At 37.0% G+C, this 19,900-nt stretch overlaps 1 protein-coding gene across 4 annotated transcripts in view; it reads left to right on the top strand.

Annotated features, from left to right (window-relative positions):
• Positions 1–19,449, top strand: part of LOC149300692 (engulfment and cell motility protein 1-like) — a 140,385-nt gene extending 120,936 nt beyond the window's left edge. For all 4 annotated transcript variants that reach the window (XM_089484722.1, XM_089484720.1, XM_089484723.1 and 1 more), the window contains 5 exons: positions 4,177–4,289; positions 15,265–15,372; positions 17,576–17,655; positions 18,487–18,564; positions 19,249–19,449. In XM_089484722.1, coding sequence (XP_089340848.1) covers positions 4,177–4,289; positions 15,265–15,372; positions 17,576–17,655; positions 18,487–18,564; positions 19,249–19,449 — 580 coding nt within the window. The remainder of the gene's footprint in view (positions 1–4,176; positions 4,290–15,264; positions 15,373–17,575; positions 17,656–18,486; positions 18,565–19,248) is intronic.
• The last annotated feature ends 451 nt before the right edge of the window (positions 19,450–19,900 follow it).

The following is a 19,900-nucleotide window of genomic DNA, read 5'->3' as shown; positions in this document are numbered from 1 at the left end:
CCATGTACATTGCACCGAAAATACTCGACACTGGCAAACTGCTCTTTTTTTTTTCTCCAGTAAACGGTCTATGATGAAAATATAACCTACCCCTAACCTGTTGCAGTTCAATATTGCTCTAGAACTAAAATGTCAACTAGAAAGCAACACATGCTTCTGAAAAATAAATCTGTTTAATTGCTTGTTTTCAGTATTGGCTGAAAATGTATTTCTCTTACTAAAAATAGATCATCTTTTCTAGGAAAACATTGCAGCTTTGCATTTTTTTCTAGGAATCTGTGCTTTGCCCGTGTATTCTGCTACTGCTATATGCTTATATTTCTATAATATTTTTAAAACCAAGTCAGGTTTTTTTGATAATTAAAGAGCATCTATATCGTATTAAATACTGTATGAGGATTTGTAATTATATGTTAAAAAATGGACACTGTTAAAGAAATCAATCATAGTTTTTTTCATTTGTATCTTATCTTTTACATGTAAGATTAAATCCATTTTGGTTAGTTGGATTTTAATGCTAACCTGTTATCCAAAGGTTTTCATGGTAATTTTAGATACCTCTTTTTCTTCCTCTGATGACAGTAGGCTGCAATATTTATTGATGTGGGGATTATGTATAAAGCGTGATTCTGATGCAATGTTTGAAAACTTGTATCACCATAGCTACAGGACCAAATGAGTTATTGCTAAAGCAGGATCTCACTGGAGGGGGGCACTTTCGTAATGTAATGTGAAGTCAGTGAGATGAAACTGCACATGTCCTGCTATATATAATATCCTGATATATATATAAACATTCTACCATATAAGCAGACTAAGCAGATTCCAGTTCCCACTGCTTTAACGGACTCAACATGGGCTTATAGAGGGGAGACAAGACCAGCATGCATCATGAGTAGGGATAAGAGGCCCTGACTCCCGGACTTACCTCTTCTTCCTAATTTCAAGAAGAAGGCAGAGTTGAGCGGTAACATCGCGTTGTGACACCCCATGGGAGTAGTGCAGGAGCATTAAAAGCAAGCTGAAGGCAGGGTAAGCGAGTTCCGTGTGTCTGCCTGGGTATGTGTGGGTCTGCCTGGGTATGTGTGGGTCTGGTTATGTTAATGTGTGGTCTGGTTATGTTAGTGTGTGTGTGTCTGTGTCTCAGTGGCGACTCTAGAAACAATATATAGGGGGGGCACACAAGATACCACAGTCAAACTGGGGGGGGCATTAATAATTTCCACCATTAAATCATACCACTGAAAAAACACACACACACATATATATATATATATATTGCCAAAAGTAATGTGCTATGGAATGATACTTTTGTTATTGGACAATACAATACTTGATCATTCAACATGGGAAGCCTGAAGCCACAATTTAGTACGACTAATCCTTGAAATCCTTTAAACACTATACCTTAACTTTTCCACTAAATGATTTCAGGGCCTAATATTAGTCCCTGCTGCCGATAGCAGGTATAGATCAACACATTAACACACAAAACCAGCTTTGCATGTATAGATCAATTGAAATTCACTTGTGATCTCAGCACTGAAGGTATATATCAAATAAACAGAATCAGACATACAAATCCTGTATTTGCAGGTATACAATAATAATATATGAAATGTAGCATTGCAGGTATAGATCAAATCAATACATGGAAACAGCATTGCAGGTATTAATCAACTGAACAAGACATACAAACCCTGTATTTGCAGGTATACATAAATAATGTATGGAAACATAGCATAGCAGATATGGATCTACAGAAGAACACACAAACCAAGCTTTGCAGGTACAGATCAATTGGAATTCACATAAAAACACGGCATTAAAGGTATATTTAAAACCCCCTAAATTACAGGGATAGATCACAGGTTGCACACCCCAACCACGCTGCCCACATAGAACCTGGCCAGCACCCAGATAACACACATAAGATTTGCCATCTTTGTCCCATATACACCCTGCCTGTGCCATCCTGTTCCCCAAGGCTCAAACATCCTGCTAGTGCCATCTTTGCCCTTCCACAATTATACATCTATGATACACACAATCACATTAACTCATGCTCTCCCTCATTCAGACAATTCATCCATTTTAAGAAACTACACCCCTTGGAGCTTCAAATGAGGGGCTACATGTATTTCTAGGACAAAAGTTGAGTGCACAAATAATGATGGAATATGTCGCTTTGGCTTGAAAATATGTTTTTTCTAACCATAACGACATGTTCATTTGTGTCTTGCGCACTCCAGATTTGTACTAGAAACACATGCAGCCCCTCATTTGATGCGCCAAGGGATGTAGTTTTTGCAAATGTGTACTTTTTGTGCCATAATTTAACTTCCTACGTGAGCAGTAATGCCACGTCAAGGCTTCAACCCTAATTACTGATCATTCACACGCCTTTCATATCTCCATTCACTCACAGAAGCACACGCCATTCTTTCCATACATTTACTCACAGTAGCACACACCATTCTTTCCCCTTACAATCCCAAAGAAATTATGGTAAAGGGAGAAGAAAAAATCACTTTTACAGCAAAAATAAGTTTTGCAGTAAAAATGCAAGGCGCTCCAGGGATGATATGGTTACTCACGTACCGCACAGGTTAAATGGCTGATTTTAATAATATTTGCAGTTCATCAGGATTTAAAAATTTAACCCCATGATCAAAGGGATCATAGGATTAAAAATTAGTATCGGCCATTTTTAAAAAGGGAATGTGACTTTTTATAGCTATATGATCGCTGTGGTAACATTGGCTACCACAGTGATCATTTAGCTAGAATACTTAAACTTTTTTTTTAAAGTTAAACTACTTTATGTTTAAATAATTTAATTTGGGGGTCTCTAGGCAATTTTGATCTTTTTTTATCTGCCTTTAGAGACCCCCAAATCATTTTTTTTACATTTTTATTTTTGTTAACTTAATATTTTTTATTCTTTTTTTACAATCTATATACCGTTGGGAAGGTGAGGCAATTACCTTTTCAACGGTATATGTTGGGGGTATGTAGCTGCTTAGATGCCTGAGATACAGGCATCTAAGCAGCATGCCCCCATACCTCTTTAACTGACAATTGTCAGTTGTTAATAAAGTTGCGCGGTGACGTCATCGCGTCATTGCGCGAAACGTCACTGGGCAGATCAGGTGGCCCCGGTGATGCCCTTCAGTGTGAGGGGCAGATCGCCGGGGTAGGTGGTGATGGAGGTCCACAGACCTCCATCAAGGTAAGATAGTGCTAGTGACGGCATGGTGCCGTCGTTAGTGCCTGACTGGGACTGCTAGCGACGGCACCATGCCGTCGTTAGCAGTCAAGGACTGTCCTGGGTGGTTACAAATTCGGCGGGGGGGCAACAGGGGGGGCAAGGAATAACCTAGGGGGGGCAATTGCCCCCCTGTAGCGACGCCACTGCTGTGTCTGGATGTGTTAGTGTGAGTATATGTGCACTCTCTCGTCTGAGTAATCTTAGTTATTGACAGTAATGAAACAGTTTACTCAAAAAGGCCATAAAAGTTTATTACCCACCTATTAAAAATAGTATTCTATTTCCAGAATACCATTCAACAAAGTGTTTAGGCAGGCTTGATCATTAAAATGAACAGACTAACCTTGAAAATAATTAGTGATATATTAACATTTTCTCAAACTCCTAAGACACTCTTATAATTGGGTATTAACACATGTAACAAACAATATGTAAGATATACACAATCTAGATATGCTATACCGTATTCGTTTTACTCAAGATTAATATAATAAGAAAAACAAAGGTTATAACTTACCTTAAAATATAATAGTGGAGAACCAGTTTCTGAGGTTCACATTCTATGACCTTCTCTAAGATAAACAGTTTGCACTCATCAACTCAGCTGGGCCATAAATGTATTTAGAGCATACCTGATGAAGAAAGTACTTCTTTGTTATCCGTACAGAAAAATATAACCATTTATGTGATTTTAAATAAAACGAGATGGCCCTAACAATTAAGCACAGGTGATTCAATGTGTGTTTCTCTTTCAGAATTTGCTAATTATGGGGCCAATTGTGTACTAGTGAAACACAAAACCTGCGTTGCAGAGAAGGTTTGAATTCTGGAGTTGAAAAAGTCTGCTAAAATAATCACGTTTAGTTCATTTTGGAGATTCTCAGTCATTTTTGTTTGCATTTTAGGGAGCTTAAAGAAAAAATACAGCCAGAAATTTTGGAGCTCATAAAGCAGCAACGCCTCAACCGGCTTGTCGAAGGAACCTGCTTTAGGAAGCATTATAACCGAAGACGACAAGGTATTGTATTGAATTCTTTTCTTACTGTTGCTTCAAAAGATATAGGTTATACTGATGCCTACCTCATGTATCATTTAGTGTTTACTAGAGCACTGTTTCATAGGAATGCTTAAAAAAGATGCTCTTGTGGTAATTCAAGTTACATGCCCCTTATTATTCACAGCCTTTCTCTTGCAAAGGGTTAAGTGTGTGAAACAGTTAAGAGAATGTTTTATGAGACTTTGCATCATTGACCTTTTTACCTGTGAAAAAATGTACGCAAATAACCACCTAAGGTGGAACATCAGTGTATAGCCTGTATTGAAGATATTTTATAGTGGTGTTATAAATTAAGCATATAGATTAATGTTGAAAAATATATTTTCAAACATTCTGAGTAGCTTCGCTATGTTGAAGCGTTTGGGTAACTAGCTGTTTCTCACTTAGTGTTAGTGCGGATACAAAAAACAAAAATTAGCACTGGTTCTTGTTAAAAAAAAATAAAATAATAATAATTTAAAAAAAAATAAAAATATATATATATATACTTTTTTTTGGGAGAAGAGACATTCTATTAGGATTAATCAGCATATCTACAGTACTTAATTTAACTGAGAAACCTAGAAATAGTAGCTCTATAAAACTAAAAAATTATAAATATGTAGAATTTTATGTGCTAATATTTTATCTGAATTACATGCTGCATTCAATCCAAGTGACACAATATGTGTTATATTGTAATTACACTCTGATGTATGATGGGAGAATGGTAGCAGTACTTCCACCACATTCTTCTTAATATTTTATGAGATAAAATATTCTCGGAGTCTCAAGAACATGTTGATGGGAATGACGTTCATCAATTCTTTAGTGGTACGTGTTATCTCACTGCCTATAGAAGTTTGACCTACATGTCGGAAAACGTCTCCTTATGAAATTTTAAGTGCTTCTTCAAGTCGTTCAAGTACAAGGAATTAAGTTCAGGTTTTCCACAGAGTGAGAATCCCTGCTGTTTCCCTGGAGCCCACATTGAAATAAAGAGAAAGCCTTCACATTTTCAAAGACTGAATTTTCCATCGACAGATATCCTGTTCATGCCATGATTCGTTTAAAGACCCTAATCAAATGGCTTTGCGGTTTCTGTTAGCACAGCAGTTTCTGTTTCGAAAAGTTTAAATGATCTTGATCTATTAACGATTAATAATTTGAATGGGAGCTTTATATACTGCTAACACAGAAACTAAAATCCTTATAGATCTGGTTCCATGTGGGTTTTTTATATTATATAGAGCGCCATTTATTAAGTGGGCTTGGGAAGACTAGCTGGTTTCCTTAAGTGGCCATGCATGGGTCGCTTATGCCCTTGCTCAGCTCAATATGGGATATATATCTTTTGTTTTAAGTCTTGCTCCACACGGTTTTGTCTATACCTGCAGTGTTCCTATGTATGATAACATACATCATACCTTCCAACCTTTAAAACAGCCAAAGAGAGCGATTGTGTCTTATGGAGTGTGTAGGGGTAGGTGTTTACAAGACTTAAGTGACTTTGTACTTTGACTTTATACAGCTGAGTTAGGCATTAAGCAAATGGGTAATGTATGTGATTTTATTAAAACATGTAATGCTTAAGAACACCTTGATACAGTTCAGAGCTCCTTAATAAAAATGACACCAGGGTAGGGAAAAATGACGAAGAGAATTTTCCCTGCATTTATTAGTTATGCTTCCCTGCAAAAGAAGATAATTTTGGGAACTATGGTGAAACGTATATAGGAGAAATACTATCTTCAAATATACTGTTACCATAGTGTACTATATATTAATTGATAGTTTTATGATGCAGCCCGCGAACCATTTTATTCTCATTTCATTCATTCAACAGCTCAAAGCTGGATGGCAACTGTAATCATTAATGCTAAAAATAAAACCTACCTTACGAAAAAAGATTGTATATTCCAAATTCTGCAAAGGTTATCTTTCACAAAAGCCATTACTTAATTATATATGTCTAAGCCCCCTACAGAAAGCTGATGACATTTGTATTAAATGTCAGTCACACTACCTGTCAACGGGTCACCTCTGTATTTAGTAACAAATTGTTCAATTCATGAATAGAATGGATATCTTTAGATTTAAGGTTTGTGAATTCATTTTCCCTGTGCAACCATTAAAGCAGATATAACACGCGCTTATATCATTTTTGCTCTTAACTACTGTATCTCTACCTTAACCATCTAAGAAGCTTTTTCAGCAGCAATGACATCATAACACTTCAGTTTGTCATTACCACCCACCACCACCAAGCTTTCATAAGGAATGGATAGTATTTCAAATATTTAGCTATAATGGTGTTCCCTTCACAAAAAGTTTCGAACATCCCTTTTCGTGGAAGTCTTGAGATGGTGAGAAAGAAAACAATATGTGGCTTGCAACAAAACAAGCAAAAATTAACTCTGCCTTACTAGTTTCCTCTATAGGTCTGGTATCACATGACCTTTTAGGGTAGGCTATGATTATTCTTAACTTGTTTATTACATCTCCATGGATTGTCTTCTTGATTTCCTTTCGTAGGCCCTATAACGTGTCTCTGTTAAAAATGTCCTACCCAAAACATGTATTCATACACCTATAATCTGTCATAATAAGTATTATTGGCCAGCAATAAACAAGATAGCTAGTGAAGGTATATCGAAGATTTTTTTTATATTCTTAAGGGGCCTGATTATTTTTTTTTAAATAGGATACATGTTGCTTTGTTATATCTCTGAACATTTATGACTGTTGCCATTGGTTAATACTATATTGTGAGAAGGACCCTACAAAACTTAAAAAAACAACAACAACAAAAAAACCCGCTGATTCTTTTTGAAATGCATTCCCTTTTATAGACTACTTGATGTCTTTACTTTACAAAAATGACCTAGATTTCAGCACTGAAAATAAATTGGAAAATAACCTTTTCCAAATAATATGATAGTCTGAAGGTTGTTGTCACAGTAATTTAAAAAAAATGATGTCCACCGTAAAGTTCTCTATGAGGTCACTATTTAATATCTAGGTCAGCATCAGTAGACACTAAACCTTTTGACTGAGATGGTGTAGGGATGACTGTTTTTCTATTAAATTATTTTTAAAGTTTTCTTTCCTTAAAATGAGCCTGTCAGTAAAACAGTATATATATGTTGCTGTGCTATTCAATGCCCTTAATACAATGTATATACACACTTACACATGTAACATTTAAAAAATAGTTTTTGCTGTGTATATGCACATAGTTTTAGGGCTGTGGAACATACACTCACTGGCCACTTTATTGGGTACCCCTTGCTAGTACTGGGTTGGATCCCCTTTTCCCTTCAGAAGTGCCTTCATTCTTCGTGGCATACTTTCTAAAAGGTGCTGGAAACATTCCTCCGAGATTTTGGTCCATATGGACATGATGGCATCACGCAGTTGCAACAGATTTGTAGGCTGCACATTCATGATGCAAATCTCCCTTTCCACCGCATCCCAAAGTTGCTATATTGGATTGCGATCTGGTGACTGTGGAGGCCATTGGAGTACAGTGAACCCATTGTCATGTTCAAGAAAGCAGTCTGAGATGATGTGAGCTTTGTGATATGGTGCATTATCCTGCTGGAAGTAGTCATCAGAAGATGGATACACTGTGGTCATAAAGGGATGGACATGGTCAGCAACAATACTCAGGTAGGCTGTGGTGTTTAAATGTTGCTCAATTGGTACTAAGGGGCCCAAAGTGTGCCAAGAAAATGTCTCCCACACCATTCTCTGTAAACCCTAGAGATGGTTGTGCATGAAAATCCCAGTAGATCAGCAGTTTCTGTAACACTCAGACCAGCCAGTCTGGCACAACAACCATGCCACGTTCAAAGTCACTTAAATCCCCTTTTCTTCCCCATTCTGATGCTCGGTTTGAACTTCAGCAACTTGTCTTGACCATGTCTACATGCCTAAATGCATTGGGTTGCTGCCATGTGATTGGCTAATTAGCTTTTTGTGTTAACAAGCAATTGAACAGGTGTATCGAATAAAGTGGCCAGTGAGTGTATATATTGTTGTAGACAATAGGCATTCTAAGCTGTGGGTACTTGGGAAATATGCCCTTTGGTTTGAGACCCATATCTCAGTCCCTCTTTTGTAAGAGCTGTGGATGTTTTCTGGGTATCACAGTGTTGTACAGCCCTAAATATGTGTATGTAAACAGAAGAAAATATTTCTAGAAATCAGCTTTGTGAGTCAAATCCATTATTGTTCTAAAAATGCCTTAGATAATTGTCATGACATGACTTGTCACTGTTCAAGTACTCATTCATAGTGTGTGTACACCTAGTATGTGTGTATGTGTGATGTGTATACCAGTCAAATAGGTCATGGGCAGAGCTAGGTTTTACCCAGGTGAAACACCTCTTCAATCTCTGGATGAGGAAGCAGCTTTTGGTCATGTCCACCTCCTCCCAGGTTCTACCCACTTCCACCTACTTTCCAACACTTTAGTGTCTAAATTGGTCTGATCCTACCCCCTTATCGCTGCCTTTCTGCTTCCTTTACATGGCATTTGGGGGCGCTCTGGGCTGCCGGTACTAGGAAGGTCCCACACAAAACTATGTGAATTAAGAACAAATTGATTAAGGTAGTATCATGTTTAGGTCAAGTACAATTTAAGAGACTCTGGCCAATGAAGCCATATCTGAGCAGGTTCCCTGTTGAGGTGAAGGTAGGTAGACAAACAAGTCAGCATGTATTTAAACAGAGTCTAATGCACTGGTTTTACATGCAAGAACAATATTGTGGAAATAATATACCATAATTTCATTTTTATAAAATGTTTCTGGTAGCTTAAATCCCAGTAGGCTATTTTCTCGCTTTTCCTTTTGCTGACATTCAGCTTTATAAAATGCTTTTTCCCTGAATCCATTGCACATGAAATAATCATCTTTAAAGTGTTGAACCCCCATCCTCCTTTTTTCTTCTTAAAGTTTGTATTGAAAAGATAGAATACTCATCTTGTACCTTTTTATTTTTTCTTTCATTCCACGATTTCATTGAAGACGAAAGAAAATTGAACTGTGTTAACATTAACGTGTGCTCCAGAATGTCACCGGTCGCGCCACATACCTGTTCATTTCAAGCAAAGTTTTCATTAAATTTGAAATGGGTGAAAGCTGTAGTGGAGCTGACTGACAAGAGTAGACAACGCGTAGATTGTCGGAAAGCTAATAAGGACAATGTGTATATACCACGAAGACTGAACAATAAAGTATTGTCCTTTAAAAAGAGTGTTAGATATAGCAATATATTAAAGTGTCACTTGGCTCATGGTGTCCACTGATTGACTATGTGTGCATAGGGTGGGTGGACACAATTGAGAAACATGGATTGGAGGTTAATTTGCTACATTTCACAAGAGCAGTTATGACAAGATGGGGTTTGAGTAAGAAAATAAAGGCTTAAAATGAGAGGTGGTTTGAAGATTGAGATGATGCTTTGGTGGGATAGGATGGAGAACTGCAATGAGTTGGATAATGGACGGTTAAAATAAGAGAAAAGTGAATTGGGGTTAGAGGGGCAACGGAACTGGATAGGTAGCGAGCACAAGTATACAAGGGGCCTAATAATAACTAGAGGCAAGAAAGAGACGAGAAGGGCTATAATAGGAGACCAGAGGGGTAAAATGGAGGAATGATGGAGTAACTAGAAGGTAACTTCATAGGTCATGATAACACTATTGCTTTTTTTTTTTTGCCTTTTTTTTTTTACTAAGTTTGTATGTATTGTTGTATGTAGTGTAACACCTACTTATATAATCGCCATCAACTGTGATGAGAATTTTATCTAAATTAGTCTTTTATGACTTATAAGTACTATTCAAATGTAGTGAAGAATTAAGCTGTGGCTAGGTTTTTTTAAAACACTCTGCTGTTGCTATACATATTATAGAGGATTTCAGGGCTGTGGTATTTTCAAACCCAGCAAACATTCTAGACTCCAGGAAATAAGGACATAGTGGAGGAAAGAGGGGCAATATAGATTTGGGTCCCAAACCTGGGTCAGGGCTTATTATGGACACTTGTAGACCTCCTTTGTATGGTCCAGTTTACTTTCATGACATATTAACTCCAAAGCTCCTGTTTTTAATTTATAGCTGTCCTTCCTAGCATCCAGCCACAATGCAGCCCATCACACTAACTCAAGTAAAGGTTGCATTTGATAATGGAACATAAATGAAAGAAGCATTTCAAGTCATTTGGCCTTGTTAACAGTTCCTTTGTCTTTATGTTTGTCTTAATGGCCAACACCTACCATTGTGGCTTTCCTGGGCACAGGGAGTGATATATTGCTTACATAGCTCTTTCTAAGTGGTGAAAGCATTTTATGCTGTTGGCCCTTTGGGCAGGCTACACTTAGAATGAAATAAATCATTTCTCTATCGATATGCATTAAGTCTTCATCATGGGGATTGTGTTCATTGTTCATGCCAGGGGTTTAACCCACTGAGTGCCACCTCTCTGGAACTGAATATAGTAAATGTATACCATATTCACTTATTACTTAAATGACCCCTTAATCTTAAGAGTTATATGTATTTAAGTATGCAAACTCTATTTGTGTTGATATAAGACACACACATGATCTGTGCATTGTTTAAGTCATGGTTCAGTTCTGTAATTGTACATGCCTAGTAACTTCTGGACAATGATATTTATTTAGATGAACGGTGACAGAACACTTATTTTTCTTTCACATATAGAAATCCCTTTGCCTTTTATTTCCTCTTTATTTCTAAGCCTATCTTTTTAACCTTATAAATAATATATAAACATACCTCGGTACTTTTGTAAAAGAGGCTGTATAAATTTTAACCCATTAATAGACCATCGCAAAGAGTTTATTGCAGCAATTTGCTATATGTGTCAGCCAAATGCATCTAATAACAAGCCTTATGAAAACTACATTTGTTAGCTGGTAAATATATGCTTATATATTGAAGCAGGGATTTCAATTGTTCTATACCAATAAGAAATCACCAGTTGGGATACTCAAATATAAATCTATGGGTCTTTGCGTCCCACTAACCCAATCTTGTGCTGTCTCCTTTACCATTTACAGGTACGGTCAATGGTTCAACTTCTTAATCTAGTAGGTGCAGTCATGGTTTATCATCATAAATTATAGGCCCTAAGTGACGTCTAGATTTAGCGTCTATTTGGCTTTATAATGGATATGTAGTGTAACTCCACCCATTCCGTGCTGTACATAACACCTAGTGCTCTCAAAATTAACCAAATCACCAGCTGAATAATAGTTATCACCTAATGAATGGTATTTATCGACCTCGGAAAGATAAAGGGATGAGTTGATCCTGCTGGTGTTTAAGGTTTAAATAGGCTCTGCAGTCAGTGGCATTTACCAATGGAGCTTTCTTACATCTCCAGCTTCTTATAGAAGGCAGTTTTAGAGAATAAACTGCAGAAAACATGGACAAGCAGTAACATGCCGTAGCCATCCCATTGCTTGTTGTTAATCAGATAGCATTTCTTAGCAATTGCTGAGATCTTAATGAGTTTCAATGGGGCTCTGGCTTAGTGTCTTGAATTTATGGGGATCGTTGACATTTGGTTGCACCCACTCCCAACCCAGAATCCATTTAATTACTGCCAGGCCCGGACTGGCCATCGGGCACACCGGGCATTTTCCCGGTGGGCCGGGCGGCCCAGGGCCGGATTCACGTAGGGGCTGATGGAGCTGCAGCTCCAGGCACCTACCTTAAAAAAGGCTCAATCAGGACCGGACTGACTGGGCCTATGCGGCCGCATTAACGCAGGGCATAAGGGGCACCTGCCCCTTAAGCCCGCAGAAACTGCGACCGGGTCCGCTTCTCTAGGAGGCCGGGCAACCCCCACCAGGGCTGGCCTTAGGGGTGCGCGGCCGCACACGGCTTGAATTAAAACATCGGGGGGGGGTTGTTTACTTTATTTAACATCCTTCATGTTAAATAAAGTTTGTTTAAATTTATTTAACATGGAGGATGTTAAATAAAGTAAAAAAAAAACAAAAACCCGATGTATTATGAATGCGTATGAGAATGAATGAATAAATGTGTGGATGAATTGTGTGAATGCGTATGAGAATTAATGAATTCATGTGTGGATAAATTGCTTGAATGATTTGTGAGACTGCATTAATGAATATGTGTTATTGATTTGTGTGAATGAGTGAGTAAGTGTTTGTGTCTATCATGAATGTTTAAGTGATTTGGGGAAATGCAAAGATGGTACATGAAGGGTGGGCTTTAAAAATAAATAAATAAAAATGGGCTGCTCAGTCTTAAATGCCCGGGCCTATTTTTTGTCCCAGTCCGGGCCTGATTACTGCCCATGTCCCAGCAGTAACTGTGCCCTAGCCTTTCCCACCACCTATAAGGAGCAGGAGAAGCTCCTGGAAATTGCCATTAAGTGGCAAGATTCTAAATCAGTTCTCCTCACTAGTATGAGGAACCAAGGAATAGAATGTTGTGGGGGGGGGGTTGCAATCCCTTAAAGAGGCAAACAGGAAGTGAAGAAATCATCAAGGCATGGAAGTATTAGGTTTTTACACTCAAAAACATAGCACGAGATGCCGTTGTGTTTGTCTGCTGGACTTTTTATAATAATGCTCCGTTTGCCGTTGGGTGTGGAAAAAACCTATTGTACTTGAAAATGACAGAATTAATTACATTTTTCCTTAGGATGTCTGAGCTTTCTTTGAAAAATAGGTATAAAGTGAGTCTGACATTCAGTGATATTATAACACTGTTTGCACTCAGTTCTGTTGTAATTTTCTTGGCAATACATTTTTTTATTGCAATTTATGAAAGCAAACTATTCCCCTACTGTTTTTATTCCTCATCCCCATTGAGATTTTGACTATTTTTTTCCCTAACTTTATGATATGTTATTAATTAAAGCTATTAAGTTACCAGCTGGCTTGTAGGCTCATTCTAGCACTATAAAAGGACCACTTATCAATAAGCAGTGAAAGGGCTATAAATACATAGGAAATAAAGCATATGATGTCAATAGATCATTTTATTTTCTTATAAGGCTTACGCTTTTGCCTAATACATCTGTAATGTCCCTGATTTACTATAGAACTGTGCACAGGTACAAAACAGTACCTACGTACTGAAAATATGAAAGTATATATGATGGTTGGAGTGTCCCTTTAACTTTTAAATTCATATTAAAGTACATATAAAGGTCTTTAACATACAGTATATTTTAGTGAGACTGTCAGCAACACTAAACTATCCCTTTAAGGAAATTAGTACCCTGTGAATGTAATTTTGCTTTTAATCGGTGTTCTGTATTAAATACTTTTGTTTCCAGTTTGACATGCGTTTCAAAGGAACAAAAAGACCAAAATAATATAACAATAGTATGACTACCTATCAAGGCTTCAGTTTCACTAGCACATTAGTGACAGAGGTTTGAACAAATTCAAATGATTTCAAAAACAATAACCGAGAATATTCTCTCCAACAACCTTAATTTCCGAAGGCAAGAAATTGTAGCAAACATCAAAACCAATTACTATAGTAGTTAATCTAATTTGCAGTTGGTAATTTACACTAATGATACATAATGCTTGAATCACACCTTTGCATGCAGACATCTATCACCTTGTGAGTATATTATAGTTTTGATTTTTTGTTGTTTAAATTAGTTAATATTAAATTAATTTAGGTACACTTCCTAATTAACCAAAACCAGACAGATGAGGAAGATAAATGAAACACAAGACTAATTTTATAACTTCTGTAAAAAAAAAAAAAAATGGTGCATGCAAGGCTATCCCTAGTAGGGTATTGGGCCCAGAGCAACTTTTGTGGGACTTCTATCCTGCAACAGCATCACATAAACCACTACCTTTTGTGCATTTCCTATGTATATGCATGTAATAGTACATATTAATAAATATTAATCAAAGCTAGGCCACTTATCATGGGCAGCCTGCAGTAGCACCCAGTTGTCCTTTTCTCTACTGCACAGCTTACAGACTAGTTGCTCTAACACCACGCACGAACACATACACACAGTGCACCACATACAAACATGCACTCGCATCATACAGTAACACACCTACACATGCTAACACCATGCACTCACATACACACCCTCGGTAACACCATATACACACACACTAATTCTTACTTGTGTTCTCCCAGTTCTCCTTCTTACAGCTTCCCCTGTCTCTCACCTCTCTGCCTCTCACAGCTCTCATTATTCCTGTTTCTCTTGCATTGAGTTATCCATGCAACTTGTGTATTATGTGGCCCTGCTGGACACACTGGTTACCAAGATGCCTGGGAGCAGAACAGGTCAGAGCGTGCAACCTCCCTGTTTTACCCTATACAAAAGATGGCCTTGCATGCACCAATTTGCAATGCAGTAAAATGCCTAGGACTCCATGGACCCCATTAATGTTTGTATGCAGGTCAGCGCAATCTTGTTGCCAGAGAAATTTAATGAGGTCTACCCTTCATGATGAATTATTAGGTCAGCAAGTTTTAGGTTACCACAGTTTGCGCACAGACTCACCTTTGACTTAATAAACCTTGATAAACACATCATTTACCTGAACATGTACCATATTGGATTTTTCTTGTGCTATTAACCTATTTTTCACATCAAAAGCATTATGTAAATATAAATAAAGTATTGTGTTGTTAGTGTTCTGAATTAGAACACGGTTCAGCTAATAGCAGTTCAGACAGGGAAACATTCCATCTTTTATTGATTGATATATTGATATATTTAGCACCCCTAAAGTGTTTGTAAACCTGGTATTCATATTGTGGATGTCGCCAAACTAGAACAAAATGGGTTATTGGGTTCAATTAACTTATGTATGAGCAGCATACAGATGTGCCATTTGTTGCTAGAATAATGATGATGACTGTTGTTACTATGATGTCTGTATTATTTCTTTTCAGATAAGTTTAGGTATTGTCGGCTGTCACCAAATCACAAAGTGTTACACTATGGAGATTTGGAGGAGAGTCCCCAAGGAGAAGTACCGCATGATTCTTTGCAAGAGAAATGTAAGTACAAATGCTATGTATGTTATCTCTTACCTGCTAAATATCTGATTGTTTATCGGTTAGGTGGTTGAAGAGAGAGGGCAGGATATTGATGAGATAATGCCCAATCTTATCTTCCTTAAGTTGAAGCTTTAAATGAAGTATCTCTAAACAAATAAACATAAAATATGTGTAGTTTTTATAAATAATATATGTTTTAGACTCTAACTACTATCACAACACAAAGCATTATTTCATCCATTAGTAAATTTACCCATAAAATATCATGTTTGAACCTATCCAGCAGCCAGAACTATGGAATTGTAAGTAACCATGACACCAATGTAAGTCCGTAACTCCACAGCTCAAATCTGTCTTTAAAGCAAAGAAAAGAAACATTAATTTTTCATAGCACCCTACTAGAACAGAAATGTCTAAGACATCCAGGTCCTTGGATTTCAATTGGCACTTTGATAAAACATGGCTATTCCATTAGTTAGTAATTATTGAAAAGTGATTTTTAAGAATGGATATTAAAATGCCCAAGTATTGGTTTTTATTTAGTCAAGGACAGTAAATTTTCTCTTTGAAATCATTTTTTCTTTGCTATAGTCAGTTGATAATGCTTGAACATGCATTACTGACACCAAGGAGGATAATTACCGAAATGCCAACCTGACAGATTAATTTATATGAGGCTGTCTTTAAACAGCAACTGTAAAACTTTCAAATTATGCTTTTTAAGAGAGGTAGTCCCTTTTTGTTCTAGGAGCTCAAGAGTGTTGCTGGACATGAACATTTCATAGGGTTCTACAGCCCTAGAAGTCACGATAGTGTAAATATAAGGGTATTACTTGTTCTTCTTCACTATTACTGTCACTATTCTTTTTCTAAATACCTTACCTAGTTATGTAAATGGCTACCAAGAGATCACAAAGTCACATTTCTCTAGCTACATCTCTTAATGCACCCCCTAAAACAAAATTGTTCTTATTTGGACATTTCAAGTGTTGGGAGGGGTATGCATCTGCCAGGTCAGAACTAACTATTTTGAACCGGCACGAGGAGACAGGAACGTATTAGGTCACGTCACAGGGAGACGGAAACGTATTGGGGTTATATATATATATGTTTGACCATGCATGTGTATGTGTGAGCATGGATGTGTAATTGTGTAAGTGGGGTGAGATGGAGTGTGCTAGTGAGTATGAGTAAGTGTGTGTAATTTGTGTGCTTACATATGTTGTATGTTTGAAGATTGGGTAATGATAGCACGGACCAGCTGTTGAAGTTGGGGGGGCCCCGGGCAATTTTTGGAACCAGGGGCCTATGGTTTCTAGTTACACCCCTGCTTATTACAGATTTTCAGTATAATTTGAGTCTTTTTCTAGAGGATTACACAGTGTAATAGTTTTTACATATTTGAATGTGAGGTGTCATCTCAGAAAACACTCTGTGGTGACTCTTTTTTGGTATTCCAAATGCGGTAGTCCCAATTATATGGATTTTCTCCTTAACAATAATTATTTGAATATATTTGACGTTTTCTCTAAATATAAATAAGATTGTTCTGCGTGCAAAGTTAATCCTCTGTTTAGGGTTCCTATATTACTCTGTTTGAAACCTGGAATCATTTTCATCCTTTTTTCATTGAAAATCCGGGCTATTAACATCTTGTATTTTTTATATTTTTCATTACGATAATTCTAGCTTTAATAATACATTCTAGCTACAATTGGCTATCAATAAGTATACTCCTACAAAAAAGGGGGGGGAAAGAATGTTTTGCTGTACCTGGGAACGTAAGATTTGTAGAGGTATCGTTTTTCACTTCTGGATTTAAATTTCAGCACAATACATATAATAATTGAAGAATGCAGTAGGCTTGAGCCCTGCAGCTCGAAAAAAGGCAGTTTTAAGGGTGGTACTTATTAATTTTCTGGGGTACAAGAACAAGGGGCAGTGGTTGCTTTGGATGGTATATGCCCAGTGATTGCTTCATTAGCATAAAATACAATATCTGATCCTGAGTTCTTAAACCATGTTGTCCACAACGTGGACACTCAAAAGAATATTAATGTCAAAGAACAAACCCTAAGTTGCTCTTGGCAGTTCTGTCACTGCCCATGTAAGAGACTTATATCTTTATAAGGGCCCTGAGGAGAGAGGAACACGTGCATTCTTGTGACAACATATATCGTTAATGCGTGTTTGTTATTTGCAGTGCCTGTAGCAGACATTAAAGCAATTCTGACGGGAAAGGACTGTCTACACGTAAAAGAAAAGGGAGCCAAGCAGAACAAGGTGAAAAACCATATTTCATATCATGATAAGTAAACCGCTGTTCTATCTTACTACAGTAATTCATCATAGCTCCATGTATCTACCCGGTGGTACAATTTATGTCACTTTGTAAAGTAAGTGTGTAATTAGCACATGACATGTATTGATGCCTTGAAGCCTTCATAGATGGATAATTGCATAGTAAGCCCCTAACATGTCAGAATTCATAGTGCTAATGGAACTAATATGTTTTTTTCTCCTTTATAACCATTGGGTTTTGCATATCAATAAAGCAGAACTCAACTAGATAAGGCTTAAAGGGATTTAACTCTTTCATCTTACATGTTTTGAAAATTATTTTTCCATGAGAATAAAACCAAAATAAAGAAAATGTCTTCAGTTTTTAAAACGAACAGATAATGGCAGACAGGAATAGGGGATAGTGCTGTAGTTCGCTTGATGCTAAAAATATGCCGTATAAATATATGGTTGAATTGTTCTAATCAGAATACTTGCTGTCTACTTTGGGTTATGATCTTTTATTATTTCTGGTTATATGTTGCGCTATGTACAGTTTATTTTGTTTGTTTTTCATGTAAATGATCAAAATCAACTTGAAAGAAGAGCTGCTGGACTAGAATCTAGTCACAGTCATTCAGTAATTGCTAAGGGGTTGTTATGCAGAAAAAATTTGCAACCCAATTGGATAGTCTTGGGCCTATAACAGGAAATTATGAAAAAGCATTCCATTATCTACCCTTTAGGTGGCCTGGAGCTTTTTCATCTTTATGTTGATAGATTAAATTATGTTTTTTATGTCATTTCTGACATTTTCTTTTTTCACAATTTCAGGAGGTTCTCGAGTTGGCTTTTTCTATAATGTATGACTCCAACTGCCAATTAGATTTCATAGCGCCAGACAAACACGAGGTAAGGTATTATTGTATATATAAAAACAATATAAGCCTATGGGCATCTCCAAATTAAAATACCCTTTCCTATTCTGGGTAAAAGATCTGCTTTATTGATACTAAAAAAAAATACTACACGCAGTAAAAACAAATGCTCAAACGCTATCGATTGTTTAAGACGCAAGCATTTCTGTTTTCCTCCGTATTTTGTAGGAAACTTGACCTTTTTAAATTAAGAAATTGATTGTGAACTAGAAACAAACTAAAGAGAAGGAAAACACAATTAAAAAGTCATCATGGGAATTTTCTTGCAAAATTCCACTTTGCTGTAGGAAATGTGATGTTTGGTAACACTATTTTTTTTCACTTGAGTATCACACTTGCCCTTCTGAGCTTTGTCCTTAACACTCAATGTATAGGAGGCTTTTTGTTTCTTTCATGGAATAGATACTGATATGACTAAGCTTTACAATACATATCAGCCTCTCAAAAAAGACAGAGATTACCATTCACTGATAATACCTTCTGTTGGTTGTAGAACCTAAAAGTCTACTCCCTTTGTGTCTTAACCCCTGAACACACACACGTTATTATACGTGGTAACTAAAACATATTGCACCTAGATGATGATTCTCATCATCTCAGATGCCTGTTTGCATGTATTTGGTCAGCCTTATAACAATGTTCTTTCCCCCCCTAACAGTACTGTATCTGGACTGATGGCTTAAATGCATTACTTGGGAAGGATATGATCAGTGACCTAACACGGAATGATTTGGACACACTATTAAGCATGGAGATAAAGCTTCGTCTTCTAGACCTGGAAAATATACAGATTCCTGATGCACCTCCACCTATCCCAAAGGAACCTAGCAATTATGATTTTGTTTATGATTGCAACTGAGATCTTCACCCTGATGCTTCTGTGTCAACTGGAATTCCGCTAACTGGAGAAATTTCAAAACAAGAAAATAATTTAAAAAAAAAAATCAGTTGTATTAATTGAACATGTCATGCTCCAATCACCTCTTCTGAAGTCTTTTCTTCATGTATCAACTAATTTTGCAATTGGATGATACAGCTGTCACTGCTGTACAAGTCGAAAGGCAAACAGTCTACCAAAAAGCTCCAGATACGATCTGCTTATATTCCCGTTGCTTCCAAGCACAATAATGTAACACATCTGTGATAAGCGCTATGTGGATACTTTATAATAATATTGTTGGACTGAGGAAATAAATAGACTGTCAATGCTGCTGTGTGGTCTGGCCTCAAACCGAAGAGGAACCAAATACAGTTACTAATATATAAAAAAAAAAAACTGCTTTTATGGCTTTGCATAATTCTTCCTGATT

This window comes from Sceloporus occidentalis, unplaced genomic scaffold (assembly GCF_023333645.1).
Source record: "Sceloporus occidentalis isolate IW3139 unplaced genomic scaffold, rSceOcc1.0.p SCAF_23, whole genome shotgun sequence".
Taxonomy (NCBI): domain Eukaryota; kingdom Metazoa; phylum Chordata; class Lepidosauria; order Squamata; family Phrynosomatidae; genus Sceloporus; species Sceloporus occidentalis.
Note: the sequence above shows the minus strand (reverse complement) of the source record. Positions and strands in the feature narration are given on the sequence as shown.